Here is a 22,058-nt window from a genome sequence, read left to right on the forward strand (position 1 = left end):
TATGTTTATTAAATATTTTATATGAAAGTCAATGTGACATCCTATCAATGCATATGATTTTTTAATCAGGCATTAGATTACAATTCAGTATTCTATAAAGATCATTGATAAATCATAAAACAAAGGTTATTTAGTTTGGGGTCTAATACTGTTTTTGCAAGTCTCTTAACTCATTTGTAATATGTTTTAAGATATATATTTATATATATGTATATATATATATATATATATATATATATACTCTGCTGTTAATTTCTGTATCACTGTTCATCAATTTAAGTGTATCATCCATCTTACAAAGAAGAACCAGATGTTTTTTTTTGTTTTTTTTAATAGAAACCTTTTCCCTTTGTATTTAAAAAATAGAAATAGATATTTATTTCTTTAGCACCACCAGTCTTACATTGGGGTTTTTACATCTTCATTGGTGTTTTACCTTGTACCGGAATGGGCTAAAAAATCTAATTTAAATAATTTGTAAATGAATTCTGACACAAGACTCATGTACCCAATGGTTAAGATACTGAACAGATGCATTGAAACTTAACTACAAGTTATCTGATATTTTAGTAACAAGAATATTGTTAGCTTTTTATGGGCAATATACAGTCTACAAATAAAGGTGTTTTAAATACCTACATACATTTTTCTTCCTATTATCTAAAGCCTAAACATATTGTATCAATTGTGCTGGGCTGCAGACGTACCAGCCATGATACTTTGGGGCCAAATAAATAAATAGCACTGTCTAGCCACAAATTACTGAAGAGGTTAACAGTAACGAAAATTAAAGGAAACATTACAGTCGAAATTAAACTTCCTGGTTCAAACAGAGCATTCAGGTTTTAGAAGAGTTTTCAATTTACTGCTGTTATCACATTTACTTTGCTCTCTTGGGGGTCAATTTATTAAAGTTTGGCGGACATGATATGCTGTAGTATATCATGTCCACCAGATATCGCTGAATGCGGACAGCATACGCTGTCATATTCTAGTGAACTGCTTGTGCAATACCGCCCCCTACAGATTCACGGCCAATTGGCCGCTAGCAGGGGGTGTCAATCAGCCCGATCATATAAGATTGTGCGGATTGCTGTACGCAGCCTCAGAGGTGGCGTATGAGTTAAGGAGCAGCAGTCTATAGATCGCTGCTCCTTAACTCCTGTTTCCGGCGAGCATGGAAACAGGGTGAATTGGCCCAATTCAGCCAATAATAAATTGACCCCTTGGTATCCTTTGCTGAAAAGCATACATAGTTAGGCTTGGGTGTAAGAAGACACTACTATGAGCTAAGCGGTTATTGGTGGCTACTGGGGGGGGTGCCTCTAGGGATGGGGGAATGTGCTGAATGTATAATTTGGTAGGATGAATAGTCCTGTGGACATTTGTTTTGGACAATTGAATGTTGATAAGAAGGAAAATCTATTAAAATTCGGTAATCAAATTTTATTTCCGGTTTTCGAATGTTACTTTTGTTTTCAAATGTTTCTAATTAGATCTAATATCCGCATTCGAAAAATTCAACTATTAAGGAGTTAAATAGTTCATGTGGTAGAGAATTTACTAAATTGCTACATAATAGATACAAATTAGAATGTTTCTAATTTGAATATTGCATTTTTCGAATATTACATTTAAAGAGAGCATTAGAGATACTTTTACAAATATATTGATATTTTTTTTTTCAAATTAGAATATTGCATAATTCAAGTGGAATTATTAGAAACATTTTAATAGAATATTACATTTAAAGAAAGCGTTAGAAATACTATTCCATGAAAGGAATGTTAGAATGTTGTACAAACATTTGAAACAAATGAACAAATGTGTTAAAATATGTTTCGTTTTATTTAATGTTGCATATTCGCCCATCCCTAGTTGCCACCTTTCTTGGAAATAATAAACTGCCATGCTAGTTAGCATATATTTGCATAAATAATAATATAGCATAACTCAAAAACTAAAGTTCCTAGGACTAATTTTACTGTTTTGCTTGTAATCAGACAAGGGCATAACTACAGGGGCCTCAGTATTTTCAAATGCCCTTCATTTCAGGGGGGGCTGCTGCTGTTCAAGCAAGTTAGTCGTAGTTTGTCAATGGAAAATTGTTTTTTTCCTCCTTTAAAGGTACATGAAACCCCAACATTTTCTTTCATGATTCAGATAGAGAATACAATTTTAAACAATATTCCAATTTACTTCTATTATCTAATTTTCTTCATTCTTAGGTATCTTTTGTTGAAGAAATAGCAATGCACATGGGTGAACCAATAACACAAGGCATCTATATGCAGTCACCAATCAGCAGCTACTGAGCATATTTAGATTTTAGATATATGTTTCAACCAAGGATATCAAAATAATGAAGAAAATTAGACATTAGAAGTAAATTTAAAAATGGTTTCTGAATTATGAAAGAAAAAAACTGGGTTTCATGTCCCTTTAAAAACAATCCTTAGTGTTTTCAAATGTCCTGTACCTCATTGAAGAAAAATATTCAGATGTTTCCCTAAAAGGTATCCGCATATTACAATACACTTTTTTTAGGACCATAGAGTGGTCTGTTCTTTAATATTACATATTTACAAATAAAAAAAACAGTGCAGCATATCTTCTGTCTGTTACTCTCCCGTATTAAATAAGCAAGGCGCAACTCTGGTTTTGGCAAAATGTATCAATGTAATTTGAAGTCATTAATTTAATGTAATATTGAACATATGGAGCATGTTGAAAGATCCGTAATCAGTCAATTTGCAGATTAGGATTTTCCAGGCGCTGGTTCACTTTCAGGTTATGTTTCATAAACATAGGCTGTGCAAAATGAAGTTACACAGTAGTTCTCTGATAAATCTCTAGATAGCACTGAATGACCTTCTATACTGCAGCAAAGATCTCAGGAATGGTTTAGAGAAGCACTTTATCAAGACTTGTTTGTGAAAATGCTGATTTGTGGCCATTATGTGATTGCATCTTTTAGCATTGTAACAAAACATGTTCAGGGCCTAAATCCTCTGTTACTGTAGTATTGTTCACATATGATTTTTTTTTTATTGTCTTGAAGAACAGCACAACCCTTTTTTGTTTTCAAACTTTTTTTTATTGTTTTGTATTAGTACAAAACATTATATTTTTAACTAAAAATTGAAAAATCAGTTCTTCCTAAATTGAACTGCAAATAAATAAATAATACAAATCACATTTTAAAATCTAAATATTAATGTAAATATTAATGATAAAAATAATAATAATAATATATTGAACTATCTCTTTAGCAATTAGTTTATTATCGTGCGTTATTAATTAAAGTGATGGTAAACTCTCCCCTTTATGAAATCAGATCCGGAATGTTAGTGATATTTTAGATGGAGTTTAATTCATCAGTTGTAATGAAGATGCGCTATAATATACTTTTTGATATAGATTTGAAATTCAAATACCCCGCGCTCTGGCAGCTCACTTAAAAAGTAACATTTTCTGTGAGCTAACTGTTTAATTGTTGTTAAATCAGCGCTCTAGCTACAACAAAATTGCCTTACGGGGAGAGCGCTAATCAGACAATTAGCTCACAGAAAAATTTACTTTGGAAGTGGACGGCGGATTGCGGGGTATATGAATTTCATATCTACATTAAAACATAAGTTATAGCGCATCTTCATTACAACTGATATATTAAACTCCATCTAAAATATCACTAACATTCCAGATCTGTTTTTTTAAAGGGTAGAGTTTATCATCATTTTGATTTTCAGCTTAAACACAATTTCAAAATTAGTGTAAAATATAATATAATATTCCCTCGTTGATATTACATACCCGTTAACACTTACTCTATCAAAATCGATCATGCCTCTAAATAGTTTTCATGGAAGTTTTCCATTTACCAATGATTACACATAGAAAATAGTCATTAGTTGCATTCCACACAAGTAAAATGTGTTCAGAAATGAGCTGTCAGGGTAAATTAACTTTCCTAAGTATTTGTTTATGCTAACACTATTCATATAAACTTATTTCTAAAATACGTTTTAAAATAGTATATTTTGATTGACGTAGACGTAATACTAACTTAATACTAATGAGTTGACTTTTTAGGGAACATATAGGGCATTTAAACTAAATTTCAATAATGTGTGTTTAGTCAGATTGTAAGTTTTGCCAGTATTGGTCAATTGCAACTTTACAGAAGTTAATCCTTTACATTGTAAAAAATAAAACAAGACAGGTTAGGTTCATCTTATTTCTAAACAGAACAATCTGCATATAAACCATTTATCTATTGTGCAGATACAATTAAGTTGAATAAGCTTGTACTGCATGTGCATCCATCCTTGAAATGTTGTGTTTGCAGACAAATCCCTGATTTCCTGTTTTAAAAAGTGCATGCATCTGAAAATGCAACAGTCTGATATCTGGAAAGTTTAGATCTTGAAAACTAAAAAGAAAAATGACTCAAATATGTTCACATGGGCACTTCAGTCTTTCTCCATGTCAAATACCAACTGCAGCCTTTGCTAGTCATTTCCTTTAGATGTTTTTAAAGATGTTTTAAAAAACTAAAAAAGTTTTCATTTCCACTTTTGTGGTGATTGGTACTTGGCAGACACTCCTTAAAAAGATATTTAACAGTATGCACATACTAAAAATTATGTATTCAAAGTAAAGATGAGAATAATATGTAGATTTAATTTTTACAATTATATTAGTTGCTCAAAAAAGTTTTAGTTTCTATAAAGTAATGTTCTCTATTTACCTCTCATCTGCTTTAGACAGTCAGTAATAGATATAAACCAGGTGATAAAAAAGGCTGCACAAACATGGCTGTGTGGAAACTGTGTTAAATAATTAAAAATCATGTGTTTCAAGCAGCCTTGATGCAAGTCTTTTTTTGCCTTTTTTATGTATTTCCCTTATTGTCCACAGCAGGAGAAAGACAAAATAAACTTAGGTTCAAATGTTGTGGCCCCAGTTACTTTATAGAAATTCAGTGAACTTTAGAAAACAAAGAATACCTGGTAAGACCTCACCTTGAGTGTGGAGTGCAGTTATGGGGACAAATTTTAAAAAGTGACATTGCAGAATTAGAAAAAGAGAAGGGCTACAAAATGAATTAGGGGAATGTAAGATTTAAACTCTGAAGAGAGGTCAGCTAAATTAGGTCCGTTTACTCCAGAAGAAAGGTGCTTGATAGGTGATTACTTTATATATTTATTTTCAAGGCCCATATACAGAGTTGCAGAAGAGCTGTTTATTCCAGGGCATTTGTTTGTGACACAAGGTCACAAGTTTAGCTCTAGAGAAAGGAGATTTAATCTCTAGCAATGTAAATGGTTTTTAAAGGTAAGAGAATAAAATTGTGCAACATCTTACCTAATGGCTTAGGAGGATTGCTTGTGTTAAATGGGTCAGCTTTCTGATTGTTTGATGTAAATTCAATTGTCAGCTTCTTTAGAGTAAATCTGTATAAATTGAACTCGATGGACTCCTGTCTTCTTTCAACCTCATCTACTATGTTACTATGAAAAGGGAATAAAATAAATATTGCAAAGTTTTTCACTACACGTAATTAAACATTTTGGGCCAGGTTACAAGTGGAGTGCTAATTAACCCTCCTTCTCAAGCATTTACTGCGCTAGAAGTAAGCTTTCTGCACTTGTCGGATTGCGCTCATATTATGAGTTGAAAGTAAACTGTGTGTATTTACAAATGTATGTATCTTTTTATATGTGTATATAGGTCTGTATATACACACATTCACATATAAATACATAAGTACACATATAAAGACGTATATACAGGGAGTGCAGAATTATTAGGCAAGTTGTATTTTTGAGGATTAATTTTATTATTGAACAACAACCATGTTCTCAATGAACCCAAAAAACTCATTAATATCAAAGCTGAATAGTTTTGGAATTAGTTTTTAGTTTGTTTTTAGTTATAGCTATTTTAGGGGGATATCTGTGTGTGCAGGTGACTATTACTGTGCATAATTATTAGGCAACTTAACAAAAAACAAATATATACCCATTTCAATTATTTATTTTTACCAGTGAAACCAATATAACATCTCAACATTCACAAATATACATTTCTGACATTCAAAAACAAAACAAAAACAAATCAGTGACCAATATAGCCACCTTTCTTTGCAAGGACACTCAAAAGCCTGCCATCCATGGATTCTGTCAGTGTTTTGATCTGTTCACCATCAACATTGTGTGCAGCAGCAACCACAGCCTCCCAGACACTGTTCAGAGAGGTGTACTGTTTTCCCTCCTTGTAAATCTCACATTTGATGATGGACCACAGGTTCTCAATGGGGTTCAGATCAGGTGAACAAGGAGGTCATGTCATTAGATTTTCTTCTTTTATACCCTTTCTTGCCAGCCACGCTGTGGAGTACTTGGACGCGTGTGATGGAGCATTGTCCTGCATGAAAATCATGTTTTTCTTGAAGGATGCAGACTTCTTCCTGTACCACTGCTTGAAGAAGGTGTCTTCCAGAAACTGGCAGTAGGACTGGGAGTTGAGCTTGACTCCATCCTCAACCCGAAAAGGCCCCACAAGCTCATCTTTGATGATACCAGCCCAAACCAGTACTCCACCTCCACCATGCTGGCGTCTGAGTCGGACTGGAGCTCTCTGCCCTTTACCAATCCAGCCACGGGCCCATCCATCTGGCCCATCAAGACTCACTCTCATTTCATCAGTCCATAAAACCTTAGAAAAATCAGTCTTGAGATATTTCTTGGCCCAGTCTTGACATTTCAGCTTGTGTATCTTGTTCAGTGGTGGTCGTCTTTCAGCCTTTCTTACCTTGGCCATGTCTCTGAGTATTGCACACCTTGTGCTTTTGGGCACTCCAGTGATGTTGAAATATGGCCAAACTGGTGGCAAGTGGCATCTTGGCAGCTGCACGCTTGACTTTTTTCAGTTCATGGGCAGTTATTTTGCGCCTTGGTTTTTCCACACGCTTCTTGCGACCCTGTTGACTATTTTGAATGAAACGCTTGATTGTTCGATGATCACGCTTCAGAAGCTTTGCAATTTTAAGAGTGCTGCATCCCTCTGCAAGATATCTCACTATTTTTGACTTTTCTGAGCCTGTCAAGTCCTTCTTTTGACCCATTTTGCAAAAGGAAAGGAAGTTGCCTAATAATTATGCACACCTGATATAGGGTGTTGATGTCATTAGACCACACCCCTTCTCATTACAGAGATGCACATCACCTAATATGCTTAATTGGTAGTAGGCTTTCGAGCCTATACAGCTTGGAGTAAGACAACATGCATAAAGAGGATGATGTGGTCAAAATACTCATTTGCCTAATAATTCTGCACTCCCTGTATATGTGCATACATATCCATCTTTAGACATGTATATGTATGTATCTCAATGTTAAAGCCCTTTGCCTGCCTTTGTTTTTCTAACACCTGAGACCTCATATCTTTGAGCCCTTATAACTTTTGTGTGAAATATTTGGTTTTAATAATTTTTATTAGAAAGTGTTATTATGAGTGTAACTGTACTTTGTAATGTATTTTTGATGTGTTTTGTGACACTTTTTTGTTTTGCAAAACAGTTAAAGGGACACTGAACCCAAATTTTTTCTTTCGTGATTCAGATAGAGCATGCAATTTTAAGCAACTTTCTAATTTACTCCTGTTATCAAATTTTCTTCATTCTCTTGCTATCTTTATTTGAAAAAGAAAGTCTAGAACCCTGGACAGTACTTGTTTATTGGTGGATTAATTTATCCACCAATCAGCAAGGACAACCCAGGTTGTTCATAAAAAATGGGCCGGCATCTAAACTTACATTCTTGCTTTTCAAATAAAAATACCAAGAGAATGAAGAACATTTGATAATAGGAGTAAATTAGAAAGTTGCTTAAAATTGCATGCTCTATATGAATCACAAAAGAAAAAAAATGTGGTTTCAGTGTCCCTTTAAGCAAAGCTCTGAGGCCACGGTAATCATTCTAGCTAAAATCGTGATTACGCTTAAGCGATCAGGTTTACTTTCAACTCGTAATACAAGCGATAAGCCCAACGAGCTGAAACACCGGCGATAAACCTCTTATTGCTTGCGTGCAAACATTTGCACTCCACTCGTATTCTGGACCTTTATTTTACAATATCATGCTGTTTAATATCCTTTTAAATACAAAATGTAATTAATCCAGAGTTCATATTTGTGCACTTACTAAATTGCTCATAGACCCTCAAGCAAATCCCTTTGTGTTCATTTTTTGAATGTAAAGAATCCTGAGAATTTATTTTTTTCACAGGAAAGTATTGGCTTGTATATTTATCTATATTTTAATCTACTCTCAACTTTGATTGATGACATTTATTTTGTGTTTCCCTTTTTTCAGAGACTAAAGGCAGCTTTATCACATCATCCAGGAGCCATATCAAACGGAAATATGAATTCAATGGGACACATGATGGATATGATGAACTCCAGACAGGACCAGACGCCACATCATCATATGCATTCACACCCACATCAGCACCAAAACCTGCCACAGCACCATACGTACTCTCATCAGCAGCACCAGCATCCGGCACACCATCCTCATTCTCAGCCTCACCACCAACAAGGTCACCCTCATCATCACTCCCACTCACACCTTCACCCACATCCGTCACACCACCAGACGTCTCCACATCCTCCTCTGCACACTGGAGGACAAGCACAGGTAGGTTTGTATTTTTGAGGACTATAAAGCATTGTAATGTTTTGATCCTTAAGGTCATAAGGCCAAGTAGGTTACAGCCTAGGACATAACACATAAAAGGACCCACCATACTCTTGTACAAATGTAAGCACTATTGGCTTCCTTAATGTTACTGGATAATGGGTCTTGGTTATTTGATGTCTGGAGAATCAGACAAGAAATACATAGTAATTGACTATAAAAATATGTGGTTGGTTAAAAGGACAGTAAAGTCAAAATTAAACTTTCGTGATTTAGATGGAACATGCAATTATAAACAACTTTCCAATTTACTCCTGTTATCAAATTTGCTTAGTTTTTTTGGTATCTTTCAATAAAGAGTAAAACTAGGTAGGCTCAAAAGAGTTTAGGAGTGTGCACGTATCTTTAGTACTCTATGGCAGCAGTGTTTTGCAACATTGTATAACAATGCTACAAATAATGTTGCAAAACACTGCTGCCATAGAGTACTAGACACGTGCACACTCCTGAACTCTTATGAGCCTTCCTAGGTTTACTCTTCAATAAAAGATACCAAGAGAACAAAGCTAATTTGATAACAAAAGTAAATTGGAAAGTTGTTTAAAATTGCATGCTCTGTCAGGTTCATGCATGTCTAATTATGACTTTACTGTCCCTTTAATGCATACCCTGCATAGTACATATAACCAGGGCAAATATGTAATCTTCACAGGCACCTTACTCTTAATACTTTATTGCTTACCTGCAATAAATAATTACTTGTGACTGTGCAGGTTAAGCAGGGGTACACATTTTTGAGAGCTAATATTTTTGTTTGATTATCTCATTGGGCAGCTATGTACCATTTATTAGACAATTTACCTAAATCATGTAAAACTCATATTTATCTGGAATTACAACTGTTTTCATTATTCAGGGAAAATGTAGTTCCTATAACAGAAATTCAACAATATCCAAAATAAACTGCAAACGTTTTCAGTCAGATAAATTAGAATCTTTAAAGTACATTGCTAATTTTGATACAAATCCAACCATGTTTGCACAAATGTTCATTTTAATTATCATGGTGACAAGAAGGTTTATGGCCATTTAGAACAATATTATACAAAGCTGTACAATAGCATTCTTGATGAACGTTATTTGTCCTTTTACCCATTTTGTTTTTTGGTAATTTACTTACTACTAACAGCTTTTCATAAACTCAGAGCATAGAACATCCATCTAGTGATAACCTGTGGAACTGTTGGACAATGAGTTCATGATAAAGATAAGGGGACAACAAGAAAATGAGGGGAAAAAAAACAATACTCTTTATTAAATGTACATTGTTACATTTTATTTGTACCATCGCTCCACAACACTATAAATTGTTCACAGCCAAACAGTTTAATTAATGAGTAATTCCTTTTTTGACGTCAAGAGACAGCAATTACGTTATTTTCCTTTAAGTAAGCACTGAGTGAAAATATAAGCATGCTTTCTTCATGTCTTGTGCAGCCCAGCTACTGGGAAGCTTTTTGTTGTCTGGTAGTGCGATGTTCTATAAATGTAAAGAAAAAAAAGTGTTTAAATTAACCTTATAAATACTCATCTGTGTGGTAAATATGTGGAGAAGGAAAGCTTTTTTTTGGATGAAATTCTAGTCAGACGGAAAAGGCAGATGTGTTAAAAACAAGGCTGCAGACACATAAATTACAGACTTCTGAAGTCTCAAAAAGTGGCTATATACGTTCAATTAACAGTCTGTCTTTTATGTGACAGCAATGCTGAAATGGTAAAATGTGAACTTCGAGCCTATTCATTTGTAGACCTCATTACAAAAAAGATAAAAAAATCAGACCTGGCGCTACAGGTGCAGCCCTCAAGTAAACAGGTTCGCCAACAAATATTCACAGCATGAGTTTTTTTTTATTTATTGATGTACACTGCTGCTTTATTTTTTAATAACATATTCCTCATAAACACGTATAATTTATTTTTTAAATCATTCAAAACAATTTTATCTAGAAGCTTAATAAAGCAATAAGGCATTTATATCTTATATTCAAGATATATTCATCCAATGTTATTATTAATTTCATTTTTTATGCATTAGTGCTGTACTTTTACAAACTGTTTTATTGTTGCTGGGGAAAAAATTAAAAGTAATGGCAAACATAATATACATAATTAGACTATTCTGCGGAATATGCGTCTGACAAATGCTATTTGTATCTGGCCAAGAAGGGCTGAGCTTATTACATTAAACACTACTTGTTTTTCTGTAAAAGTTGTTCTTTGTCTCATACTCGGAGAGGCCAAAGAGCACAATCTGTAACCTAGGTTTTCAGAATGTTGCAAATTGCCTCAACCAGCTATTTGATTTGCAGCATTTGTGTGTTACAGAATTTGCTTTTTGGCCTCTTACGTGCATGGGCTAAAGCAACATTTTTACACAAAAGAAAAAAGTTATTAAAGGGACATGAAACCCAATTTTTTTTGCTTTTTGGCCTTTTACGTGCATGGGCTAAAGCAACATTTTTGCACAAAAGAAAAAAGTTATTAAAGGGACATGAAACCCAATTTTTTTTGCTTTTTGGCCTTTTACGTGCATGGGCTAAAGCAACATTTTTGCACAAAAGAAAAAAGTTATTAAAGGGACATGAAACCCAATTTTTTTTGCTTTTTGGCCTTTTACGTGCATGGGCTAAAGCAACATTTTTACAAAAAAGAAAAAAGTTGTTAAAGGGACATGAAACCCAATTTTTTTAATTCATGATTCAGATAGATAATACAATTGTAAACAACTTTTTAATTTACTTCTATTATCTAATTTGTTTCAATCTCTTGGTATCATTTGTTGAAGGAGCAGCAATGCACTACTGGTTTCTAACTGAACACATGGTTGAGCCAATCACAGTCAGTATATATATGCAGCCAACAATCAGCAGCTAGAATATAGGTTCTCTGATGCTCATGAGCTTGTCTAGATAAACCTTTCAGCAAAGCATAACAAAAGAAGGAAGCAAATTAAATAATAGAAGTAAATTGGAAAGTTGTTTACAATTATATTCTCTATTTGAATCATGAAATAAATTTTTTGGGTTTCATGTCCCTTTAATGTACTTTTAAGGAAAACTTTTCTGGAAACTTAGGAGCACATTGAAAGTTATGGAGCCATCTGTTCAAACTAGGGCATTATTTTATATAGGGATGTAGGTCAACAACCTTAGAGTGCCCTGTTTTAAATAAAACCACTTACTATTTTTATGTTATTGGAGACATGTGTGTGTCCACCAATAAGGATTTTTTTTAGTAGTCTCAATCACCAAAATAGCACGGTTTGACTTGAGAACAAATGTGCATTCAACTTCCAAGTACAATGTTATGCTACCTATTGTGTAAATTAAATTTTGACAGTAAAAAAGCAGTAAAGATGTATTTTATAAATTTGTTTATTGCAAAAATAAAATACACACAAATTTGACAAACTACTTCTCCGTTGAGTAAAATAAAGTAGATAACCTAATTACAGAAACAATTAAAGTAATAATATGTAGCAAGAAAAAATAAATATATATATATATATATATATATATATATATACATACATAAAAAGAGTAAAAATAGTTTATAGTGTTTATTTTATTTTTTTATATTACAAAAAAAAATGGTTGTGCATAGCTAATTTATACATATTGTTTATTGGTTAATGCTGGTTAATAAAGACACCCACCAAAGCTTTGTTGGTAGATATACACCCCACCAAACATTAAATTCAGCAGATATACCTTATGTTTAAAAATCAAAAGAATCCATAATAAATTCTAAATCACTATTTTTTAGATGCTCAAATAACTTTAATATCTATAATGCACATAGATTAACTTAAAATCTAGCGCTACAGAATTTTGCGGCAGTATACAAACAAAATTATAATAATAATAATAACAAATAAAGTCGAAATGGACACTGTGCAGCTGGACTTTGAAATTATTGTTTTGCAATTCATGTTTTCTATATTTCTTTAAAAAATAGTGTTGAGTAAATCTGTAAATTTATTAAAAACCCATAGTGGATAGAATGGAATAAAACTACACTTATATTGTCATAAAGCTGTTTTATAAAAGAGGGTGTTCCATTTTGTTTACTGAGCAAATTGATGAAACATTTTCATGTAAATACAAATACGGAATCAAGAAACCCCAAAATATTCTTAATGATTTATCTAAATTGGGATCCCCATTTACAAAATGATGGAACAATAGCATAAAATATTTGTTTGGAATTGTACAACATTCAGCTATAACAATATAACCAACATGGATTGATTACAGGCCTTCCTTAACATTTTACGGTCCATAGACCACTGTCTATGCTCTTTGTTGTAGCTTACAAAAGCACAGATACTAAAACAAGTGAGATACTATTATGTGTAGCCACAGAAATCTCTTATTTTTATTATAAGAAAACATGTGGGTAGAATATGCTTCATTAACTCATTCATTGTCTTCTGGATATTTCATATGGTAATTCTTTCAATGGAATTAGAATCAACCCCATAGTATTATATATTGTATATATAGCTAAGTATTTAGATAATGCTGAAGAATAGATTGGTCATTCACAAATACGAGATTTTGTTTCCAGGTTTAAATTAAAAAATAGATTAATAAATAACAAAAGGATGTATATTTCACCAATCAAGTCAAAATTCTTCACATTTACTGATCTTGGTTAAGAGTTGAAACTAAAAATATTTAATATTAATTATTTGTATAATTTTTTAAAAATTATTATTTTATTTTTATTTATTTTTTCACAGCTTTCACCAGCAGCACAGCAAATGCAGCCCACTCAGACAATACAGCCTCCTCAGCCCTCGGGAGGACGTCGAAGGCGGGTGGTAGATGAGGACCCAGACGAGAGGAGGCGAAAATTTCTGGAAAGGAACCGAGCAGCTGCCACACGGTGCAGACAGAAAAGGAAGGTCTGGGTGATGTCACTGGAAAAGAAAGCAGAGGAACTCACCCAGACAAACATGCAGCTTCAGGTGTGTACTGTACGGAGAGAGAGGTCTACTGTTTACAGAGTGGGCATTTTTTTATACATTGCAATCATACACAACCTGTTTGGACAGCAAGATACATGAGATTAATAATAAAAACACAGACATAATCTGTGCTTGTTAATTGATGGGATACTTCTTGTAAAAACATTTCATATTGAGATTGAACTCTATGAAAACATTTAGGTCTTATAAGGTTCTCTTTCAAACACTTGGCTGTACAGAGAGTTTCAGCCCTCTTTGGTAACCAAGGGGTTAAAAACCTCAGAATTCATTTTATATTAACATATTAAAACATATTGTGATAATGTATATTATGAAACATTTTTAGCATTTAGCATTCAGTAAATATGTCTCTAATTGTTAAATATTAATAGTCTATCATTTATATATATATATATATATATATATATATATATATATATATATATATATATATATATATATATATATATATATATATATATATATATATATAAAGGCTGGAGTTTTCTAGAAAATAAAATGTACATTTGGATAATTGTAGTTGTCAATAATTACTTTAATTTAAACAAAGTAGAAATCAGATTTATTTATATCTTTCCCAAAAAAATGTGATTTGGAATGAAAGAAATTCCTTCCTGATCCTTAAAATACAGATTCGAATTTTTCCCATAATACTTACAATACAGTAAATTATTATAACCCTAACTTCAATCCTTTTTCAGTTATTTAGTTACATTACATAATCTTTTTTTCTGAACATTTTCTCTTTCTTATAGCTATTTTTAACATAGAAGTACACACGGTAGGACTTTACCACCAATCAATATAATTTTTTATATTGGTTTCTCTATTATATTCATTCCTATTTATGCCTAAAAGTGAGCATATAAAACTATTATCTGTTAATAATCCTACATTGTTCTAGTTACATTTTAACAGCAGGTTTAAAGGTTGAGAGAAGTAAAAACTGTTATAGGCACCAATAAAAATGGAAGATACTAACATCAATTTTGTTTTTTAACTAAAAGAAATATATGAAAATTAGGTAAACAATTTTACTGAAACATGAACAAAGAGTGATGGTCAGTATCATAGCATTATTACATAGACAAATACAAAGCCATTTGGTACACCAGACCAAGTTAAATAAAAAAACAAAAATTGCAAATTGAGAAAATACTGTAACCTATTATATTCAATTTATTTCACAGACGCTATGGTATGTTTAAAAACTTTTAAAAGGTTATTTGATGACTGAGGTTCTTTAATTAAAAAAAAATGGATATGTTGTATTTTTTAATTTAAAGGGGAGCACGTTTATTTTATTTTTTTTCCTTTTCAGATCTCATATATATATATATATATATATATATATATATATAAATATATATATATATATATATATTTATATATATATATATATATATATATATATATATATATATATATATATATATATTATATTTGGTTACACTCGCATTCAATTCCAATCTTTACATACTTTTTACTGGCATAATGGTTGAATTAAGTTTTCCTTCTCAATTGCTAATGAGTTAGCTGGCGATAAAATACAGAATTCCATATCTGTGTAGTAATAACACATTTAGGGCCAGATTACAAGTGGAGTCTATGGTGCTGGTATTACAAGCTTAAAGTAAACGTGATCGCCTGAGCGCAATCGGGATTAACGCTAGAATTATTACTGCGAATAGTTACTCATAATAACACCATCTAATACAAATTATTAAAATATAAAATATTGCACACAAAAGTATAAGGGCTCAAAGATATGAGATCTCTGGTGTTAGAAAAAAAAGACAGGCAAATGGCTTTAACAGTGAGATACAAACATATACATGTCTAAAAATGTGTATGTATGTATATATTTGTCTATATATGTGTACATATGTATTTATATGTGTATATATGTATTTACAGACATATATACACATACAAACACATAAATACATATGTACACATTATAGACATATATACAAGTGCATTGGAGCCCTTTGTAGTTAATTAGATTAAAATATGTTATATCATATTTATACAATAGTCATTTTTAATAAAGGTTTTAACTATGTATTTAGTGTAAATAATTCACATTACAATATTTTCTTTGTATTTCTAAATATATTCCTAAATATATATGTATATATCTATACCTATATATAATCATCTATATATATATAGGTATAGATATATATTATACCAAAACACACACACACACACACACACACATATATATATATATATATATATATATATATATATATATATATGTAGAAATGTGTATTTATGAATAAATATAACATATTCTGTTATTTGAAGAACATTGGCATGTGAAATATTCATATTTTCATGTCAGGTTAGCTCAAATGAGAATATGCAATCAGGTTTGTGCGAGCGTGGGGTGGGGTTTTTTCCCACTTTTTTTTTCTCCATTGACTTCTTTGGGGGAATATGTGAACACGCATGCAATATTCTAACTTTGGGTTTTATGCGCTTGTTGGGATAGCGCGAGAACGAAAACAGTTTACTTTCAACTCATAATATTAGTACAACCCCACAAGTGCAAAATGCTTACTTCTAGCACAATTAACGCTCAAGCAGAAGTGTTAATTTGTGCTTCACTAGTAATCTAGCCCTTAATAAGAAGCATTTAGAGCTTGTTCAGTAGTTGCCTTTGTGGTTGAGAGGAGAAAACAAAATATTTGTTCTGCAGTTTAAAACATTGCTAAATACAGGCCAACGGATCAGTATTTTTGTAAGAAAATTAGCAGAACAGGACAACCCAGAATTGCTGCAGTTCATCACATCTAACTTTTTTACTTATGATAAGGGGCAATATGAGAGGACAATTTTAGATTATAAGTGAAGCCCTAAAATGTTCTATGATTAACAGTGACAGGGAGAAGTCTGAGGTACTAAACCAGCTCTTTTATTCAGTATATACAAAAGAAGAACTATTAGGAGATACATTGAAACAAACTAGAACATACCAATAACAGGGCTATTTCTAGAGGACACCAGAAAAAAATGACTAATATTAAATGTCCAGATGGAATAAGCCCAAGGGTTTTACGTGAATTTAGCATTGTTATAGCCAAAAATCTACTCTTAATTTTTAAGACTCATTCTCAGGCATAGTACCCCAGGACTGGCGTAAATCTGTCAGCAGGCCTGATCCATGAAGCTATAGACCAGTTAGTTTGATATTGGTAGTAGGCAAGGTTCTGGTAGGGAATCTTAGGGATTATAAAGTAATTATATTTATGAGTATATGTCAGACTAATCTAATTAGATTCTATGAGGACAGAAGTAAAAATATAACTAAAGGGTAATCATTTGATTAATACTTGGATTCTTCCAAAGGCTTTTTATACAGTGCCACATGAGCAACGAGTAGTAGTAAATGTATTATACTCAGATTGGACAAATGTAATCATTGGAGTCCTACAGGGATCAGTATTGGGCCCGGTTCTTTTTAATATTTTTATTAATGACTTGGAGCCAGGATTAAATAGCAACTTCTCTATTTTTGCAGTTGATACAAAGTTGTGTATAGTCATTAGGTCAGTGCAAGATAAAATTGCATTGGAAGGGGATTTGCCAAAATTAGAAGAATGGGCAAGTAAATGGAAAATGAGATTTAATACTGGAAAATGTAAGGTTCTACATTATGGAGGAAAAAATATGCAGGCAACCTATTATTTAAATGGGACTAGATTTTGCAAAACAGAGGAGGAAATGGATTTCAGCATACTTATAGATAACAGGCAAAAAATGGGTGCACAATGCAGGGTAGTGGCTTCTAAGGCTAATAAAATACTAGCATGTTTTAAAAGAGGCATTGGTGCAAGGGAGGAAAGCATAATTCTGTCACTATATAAATCCTTGGTAAGACCTCACCTTGTGTATGGAGTGCAGTTCTGGGGCTCAGTCTCAAAAAATTACATTGCAGACTTCAGAGAAGTGCCACAAAACTAATAAGGGGAATGCAGAATTTAAACTATGAGGAGAGGTTAGCTAAACTGGGTCTGTTTTCTCTAGAAAAAAGGCGCTTGAATGGTGACGTGATTACTTTATATAAATATAATTAAGGCCCATATACAGAGATGGTAGAATCTCTGTTTATGCCAAGGAAATTGTTTGTGACAACAAGTCACAATTTAAGGCTGTTGGAAAGGAGATTTAATCTCTAGCAACATAAACGTTTTTTCACTGTAAGAGCAATCAAATTGTGGAACTCATTGCTTAGGTAGGTAGCGAATGTCACTACCTATGATATATTTAAAAATTAATTAAATACATTTCTGGCTAGAGTTCAGAGATATGATTGCTTGTGTTAAATGGGTCACCTTTTTGATGGGATTAAGCTAAAGGGACAGTATTCACCAAAAGGTTTATTGTTTGAAAAGATAGATATCCTTTTATTAATCATTTCCTAGTTTTACATAACCAACATTGTTGTATTAATACACTTTTTACTTCTGTGATTACCTTGTATCTAAGCGTCTGCAGACTGCCCCCTTATCTCAGTTCTTTTGACAGATATGCATTTTAGCCAATCAGAGCTGACTTATAAATAGCCCCACGGAACTGAGGATAATGATAGCTATATGATGACACACATGAACTAGCAGTGTCTTGCTTTGAAAAAACTGTCAAAATGCACTGAGAAAAGAGGCGACCTTCAAGTGCTTAGAAATTAGCATATGACCCTACCTAGGTTTAGCTTTGAACAAATAATACAAAGGGAACAAAACAAATTTGATGATTAAAGGGTCATGAAACCCAAAATATTTATTTCATGATTCAGATAGAGAATACAATTTTAAACAACATTCCAATTTACTTCTATTATCTAATTTGCTTCATTCTTTAGATATCCCTTGTTGAAGAAATATCAATGCACATGGGTGAGCCAATAGCAAGAGGCATCTATGTGCAGTCACCAATCAGCAGATACTGAGCATATCTAGATATGCTTTTCAACCAAGTATATCACGAGAATGAAGCAAATTAGATAACAGAAGTAAATTAGAAAACTGTTTAAAATAGCATGCTCTTTCTAAAGCATGAAATAAAGTTTTGGGCTAGAATGTCCCTTTAAAGTAAATTGGAAAGTTGTTTAAAATTGCATGCCCTATCTAAAACATGAAAGTTTAATTTTGACTTGAATGTCACTTTATGCTCAGTTGGAGATTTTGTTGTAGGTGGAATCTGTGGAGGTTGAACTCGATGGACTTCTGTCTTCTTTCAACCTCATCTACTATGGTATTATGATTAAATGTGCATAATAAAAATCCCTTTGTGTTATATTTAAATGTATACTTTCATTTATACTTTTAATTTATCTTGTATACTTTTCCTGCTGTTTCTGTCTGGAAACTGTGTATTCTCCACTGCCCTTAGATAGACTGTAGTGTATACTGCAAACTTCAGATATCAGGGACACTGAACCCAAATGTTTTATTTTGTGATTCAGATAGAGCATGTATTTTAAGCAACTTTCTAGTTTACTCCTATTACCGATTTTTCTTTGTTTTCTTGCTATCTTTGTTTGAAAAAGAAGGCATCTAAGCTATTTTGTGGTTCAGAACCATGGACAGCATTTATTTATTGGTAGGTTAAATTAATCAACCAATCAGCAAGAACAACCCAGGTTGTTCACCAAAAATGGGCTGGTATCTAAACTTACATTCTTGCTTTTCAAATAAAGATACCAAGAGAATGAAGAACATTTGGTAATAGAGGTAAATTAGAAAGTTGCTTAAAATTGCATGTTCTATCTGAATCACGAAACAAAACATTTGTGTTCAGTGTCCCTTTAAGCATTGATTGCTTGGTCAGTGCAGGAGCTCATTTATATATTTTCCTATTTGGCCATAGCAGAGGAGATAAAATAAATATACTCAATACACTTTCTAAAGAATGTCTGGATTGTAAACAAAATTTACTTTTTGCTAATAAAATGGCAGTTTAAATATTTTTTTAGCATTTTTTGGAATTTGGAATGCATTGCTTAATAAAAAAAAATAAAAATAAAAAAAAAAGGTTCCCCTTAATGTGTTTTCAATGACTTGTTATACTAGCTACAGAGTATTAAATGTATAGGAAATGGATCCTATTTTTGTATATGGAATAGCTGTTTTTGCTCATCAACCCATTTAATTGTACTGAACTTTCAGAAAGAGTAGATATCCTTAAGTTATCTTTCTTTTTATATGCAAATACCCCTTATCTTATCTCTTCATATATACATGTAGGCTGATACTTAGAGCAATTGAATATTAACATTTTGGTACCTATCCCTTGCATCCCCTACTGGCTTGCTGCTGCCTCTATTTCACATAGCTTCCTACAGAGAATACAGCAGTATTCATATTTTCAGTATAGATGGTCATTTCAACAGGCAAAACCAGCTATTCCAAATGAGTAAAAAATAAAGGTAATTGAGCTGTTTGTAAACAAGGTAACACTTTCCAGCAGGTAAAATGGATCAATGGATCCCTTTAATAAAATCCATACACTGGAAAAACAGTCTATAACCTTTGAAAATATCTATAAATATTTACTATATAATTCTTAATTTAGGGGTGTCATTTTTAACTGTTTTTTTTTTACTTAAAGAACATAATTGTGCAATTAATTTTCAAACGGTATTGTGCATGTTATGCTTAATTATAAACCTTGCACTGCCTTGCAATTTCACACACAGCATGTGCTTAGTTTAGCAATATGATAAAAGCAATAATTAAGTAGTCTGGTGTTTGATGTAAATTTGTTCTTTGAGTCTGACACCAAACAATTCTATAACACTGTAATTTGGAACTGCTAGAATTAGCATGGTTACTATTTTTTGAGCAATGTGTGGAAGTTAAAGGGATATGAAACCCCATTTTTTTCTTCTTTCATGGTTCAGACAGAAAAACATAATTTATGTAAGAACTTACCTGATAAATTCATTTCTTTCATATTGGCAAGAGTCCATGAGCTAGTGACATATGGGATATACAATCCTACCAGGAGGGGCAAAGTTTCCCAAACCTCAAAATGCCTATAAATACACCCCTCACCACACCCACAATTCAGTTTAACGAATAGCCAAGCAGTGGGGTGATAAAGAAAGGAGTAGAAAGCATCAACAAAGGAAATTTGGAAATAATTGTGCTTTATACAAAAAATCATAACCACCATTAAAAGGGTGGGCCTCATGGACTCTTGCCAATATGAAATAAATTAATTTATCAGGTAAGTTCTTACATAAATTATGTTTTCTTTCATGTAATTGGCAAGAGTCCATGAGCTAGTGACATATGGGATATCAATACCCAAGATGTGGATCTCCACTCAAGAGTCACTAGAGAGGGAGGGAATAAAATAAAAACAGCCATAATCTGCTGAAAAAAATTAATCCACAACCCAAAAATATAAGTTTATTTCATTTGAAAGAAAAAACTTAAATCAAAAGCAGAAGAATCAAACTGAAACAGCTGCCTGAAGAACTTTTCTACCAAAAACTGCTTCTGAAGAAGCAAATACATCAAAACAGTAGAATTTAGTAAATGTATGCAAAGGGGACCAAGTTGCCGCTTTGCAAATCTGATCAACTGAAGCTTCATTCTTAAAAGCCCACGAAGTGGAGACTGATCTATCTAGTAGAATGAGCTGTAATTCTCTGAGGCAGGGCCTAACCCGACTCCAAATAAGCTTGATGAATCAAAAGTTTCAACCAAGAAGCCAAGGAAATAGCAGAAGCCTTCTGACATTTCCTAGGACCAGAAAATAAAACAAATAGACTGGAAGTCTTCCTGAAATCTTTAGTAGCTTCCACATAATATTTCAAAGCTCTTGCCACATCCAAAGAATGTAAGGAACTTTCCAAAGTATTCTTAGGATTAGGACACAAGGAAGAGACAACAATTTCTTTACAAATGTTGTTAGAATTCACAACCTAGGTAAAAATTAAAAAGAAGTCCACAAAACTGCCTTATCCTGATGAAAAAATCAGAAAAGGAGGCTCACAAGAAAGAGCAGATAACTCAGAAACTCTTCTAGCAGAAGAGATGGCCAAAAGGAACAACACTTTCCAAGAAAGTAGTTTAATGTCCAAAAAATGCATATGTTCAAATGGAAGAAACTGTAAAGCCATCAGAACCAAAGTAAGACTCCAAGGAGGAGAAATTTATTAAATAACAGGTTTAATAAGAACTAAAGCCTGTGCAAAACAGTGTATATCAGGAAGTATAGCAATCTTTCTGTGAAAAACAGAAAGAGCGGAGATTTGTCCTTTCAGGGAACTTGCAGACAAA

General features: G+C 32.6%; 1 protein-coding gene across 2 annotated transcripts in view; it reads left to right on the forward strand.

Annotated features, from left to right (window-relative positions):
* CREB5 (cAMP responsive element binding protein 5) overlaps positions 1-22,058 on the forward strand; it is an 823,361-nt gene that overhangs the window by 787,173 nt on the left and 14,130 nt on the right. For both annotated transcript variants that reach the window (XM_053714186.1, XM_053714187.1), the window contains 2 exons: positions 8,379-8,705; positions 13,510-13,737. In XM_053714186.1, coding sequence (XP_053570161.1) covers positions 8,379-8,705; positions 13,510-13,737 — 555 coding nt within the window. The remainder of the gene's footprint in view (positions 1-8,378; positions 8,706-13,509; positions 13,738-22,058) is intronic.

Source organism: Bombina bombina, chromosome 5 (genome assembly GCF_027579735.1).
Source record: "Bombina bombina isolate aBomBom1 chromosome 5, aBomBom1.pri, whole genome shotgun sequence".
Classification (NCBI taxonomy): Eukaryota; Metazoa; Chordata; class Amphibia; order Anura; family Bombinatoridae; genus Bombina; species Bombina bombina.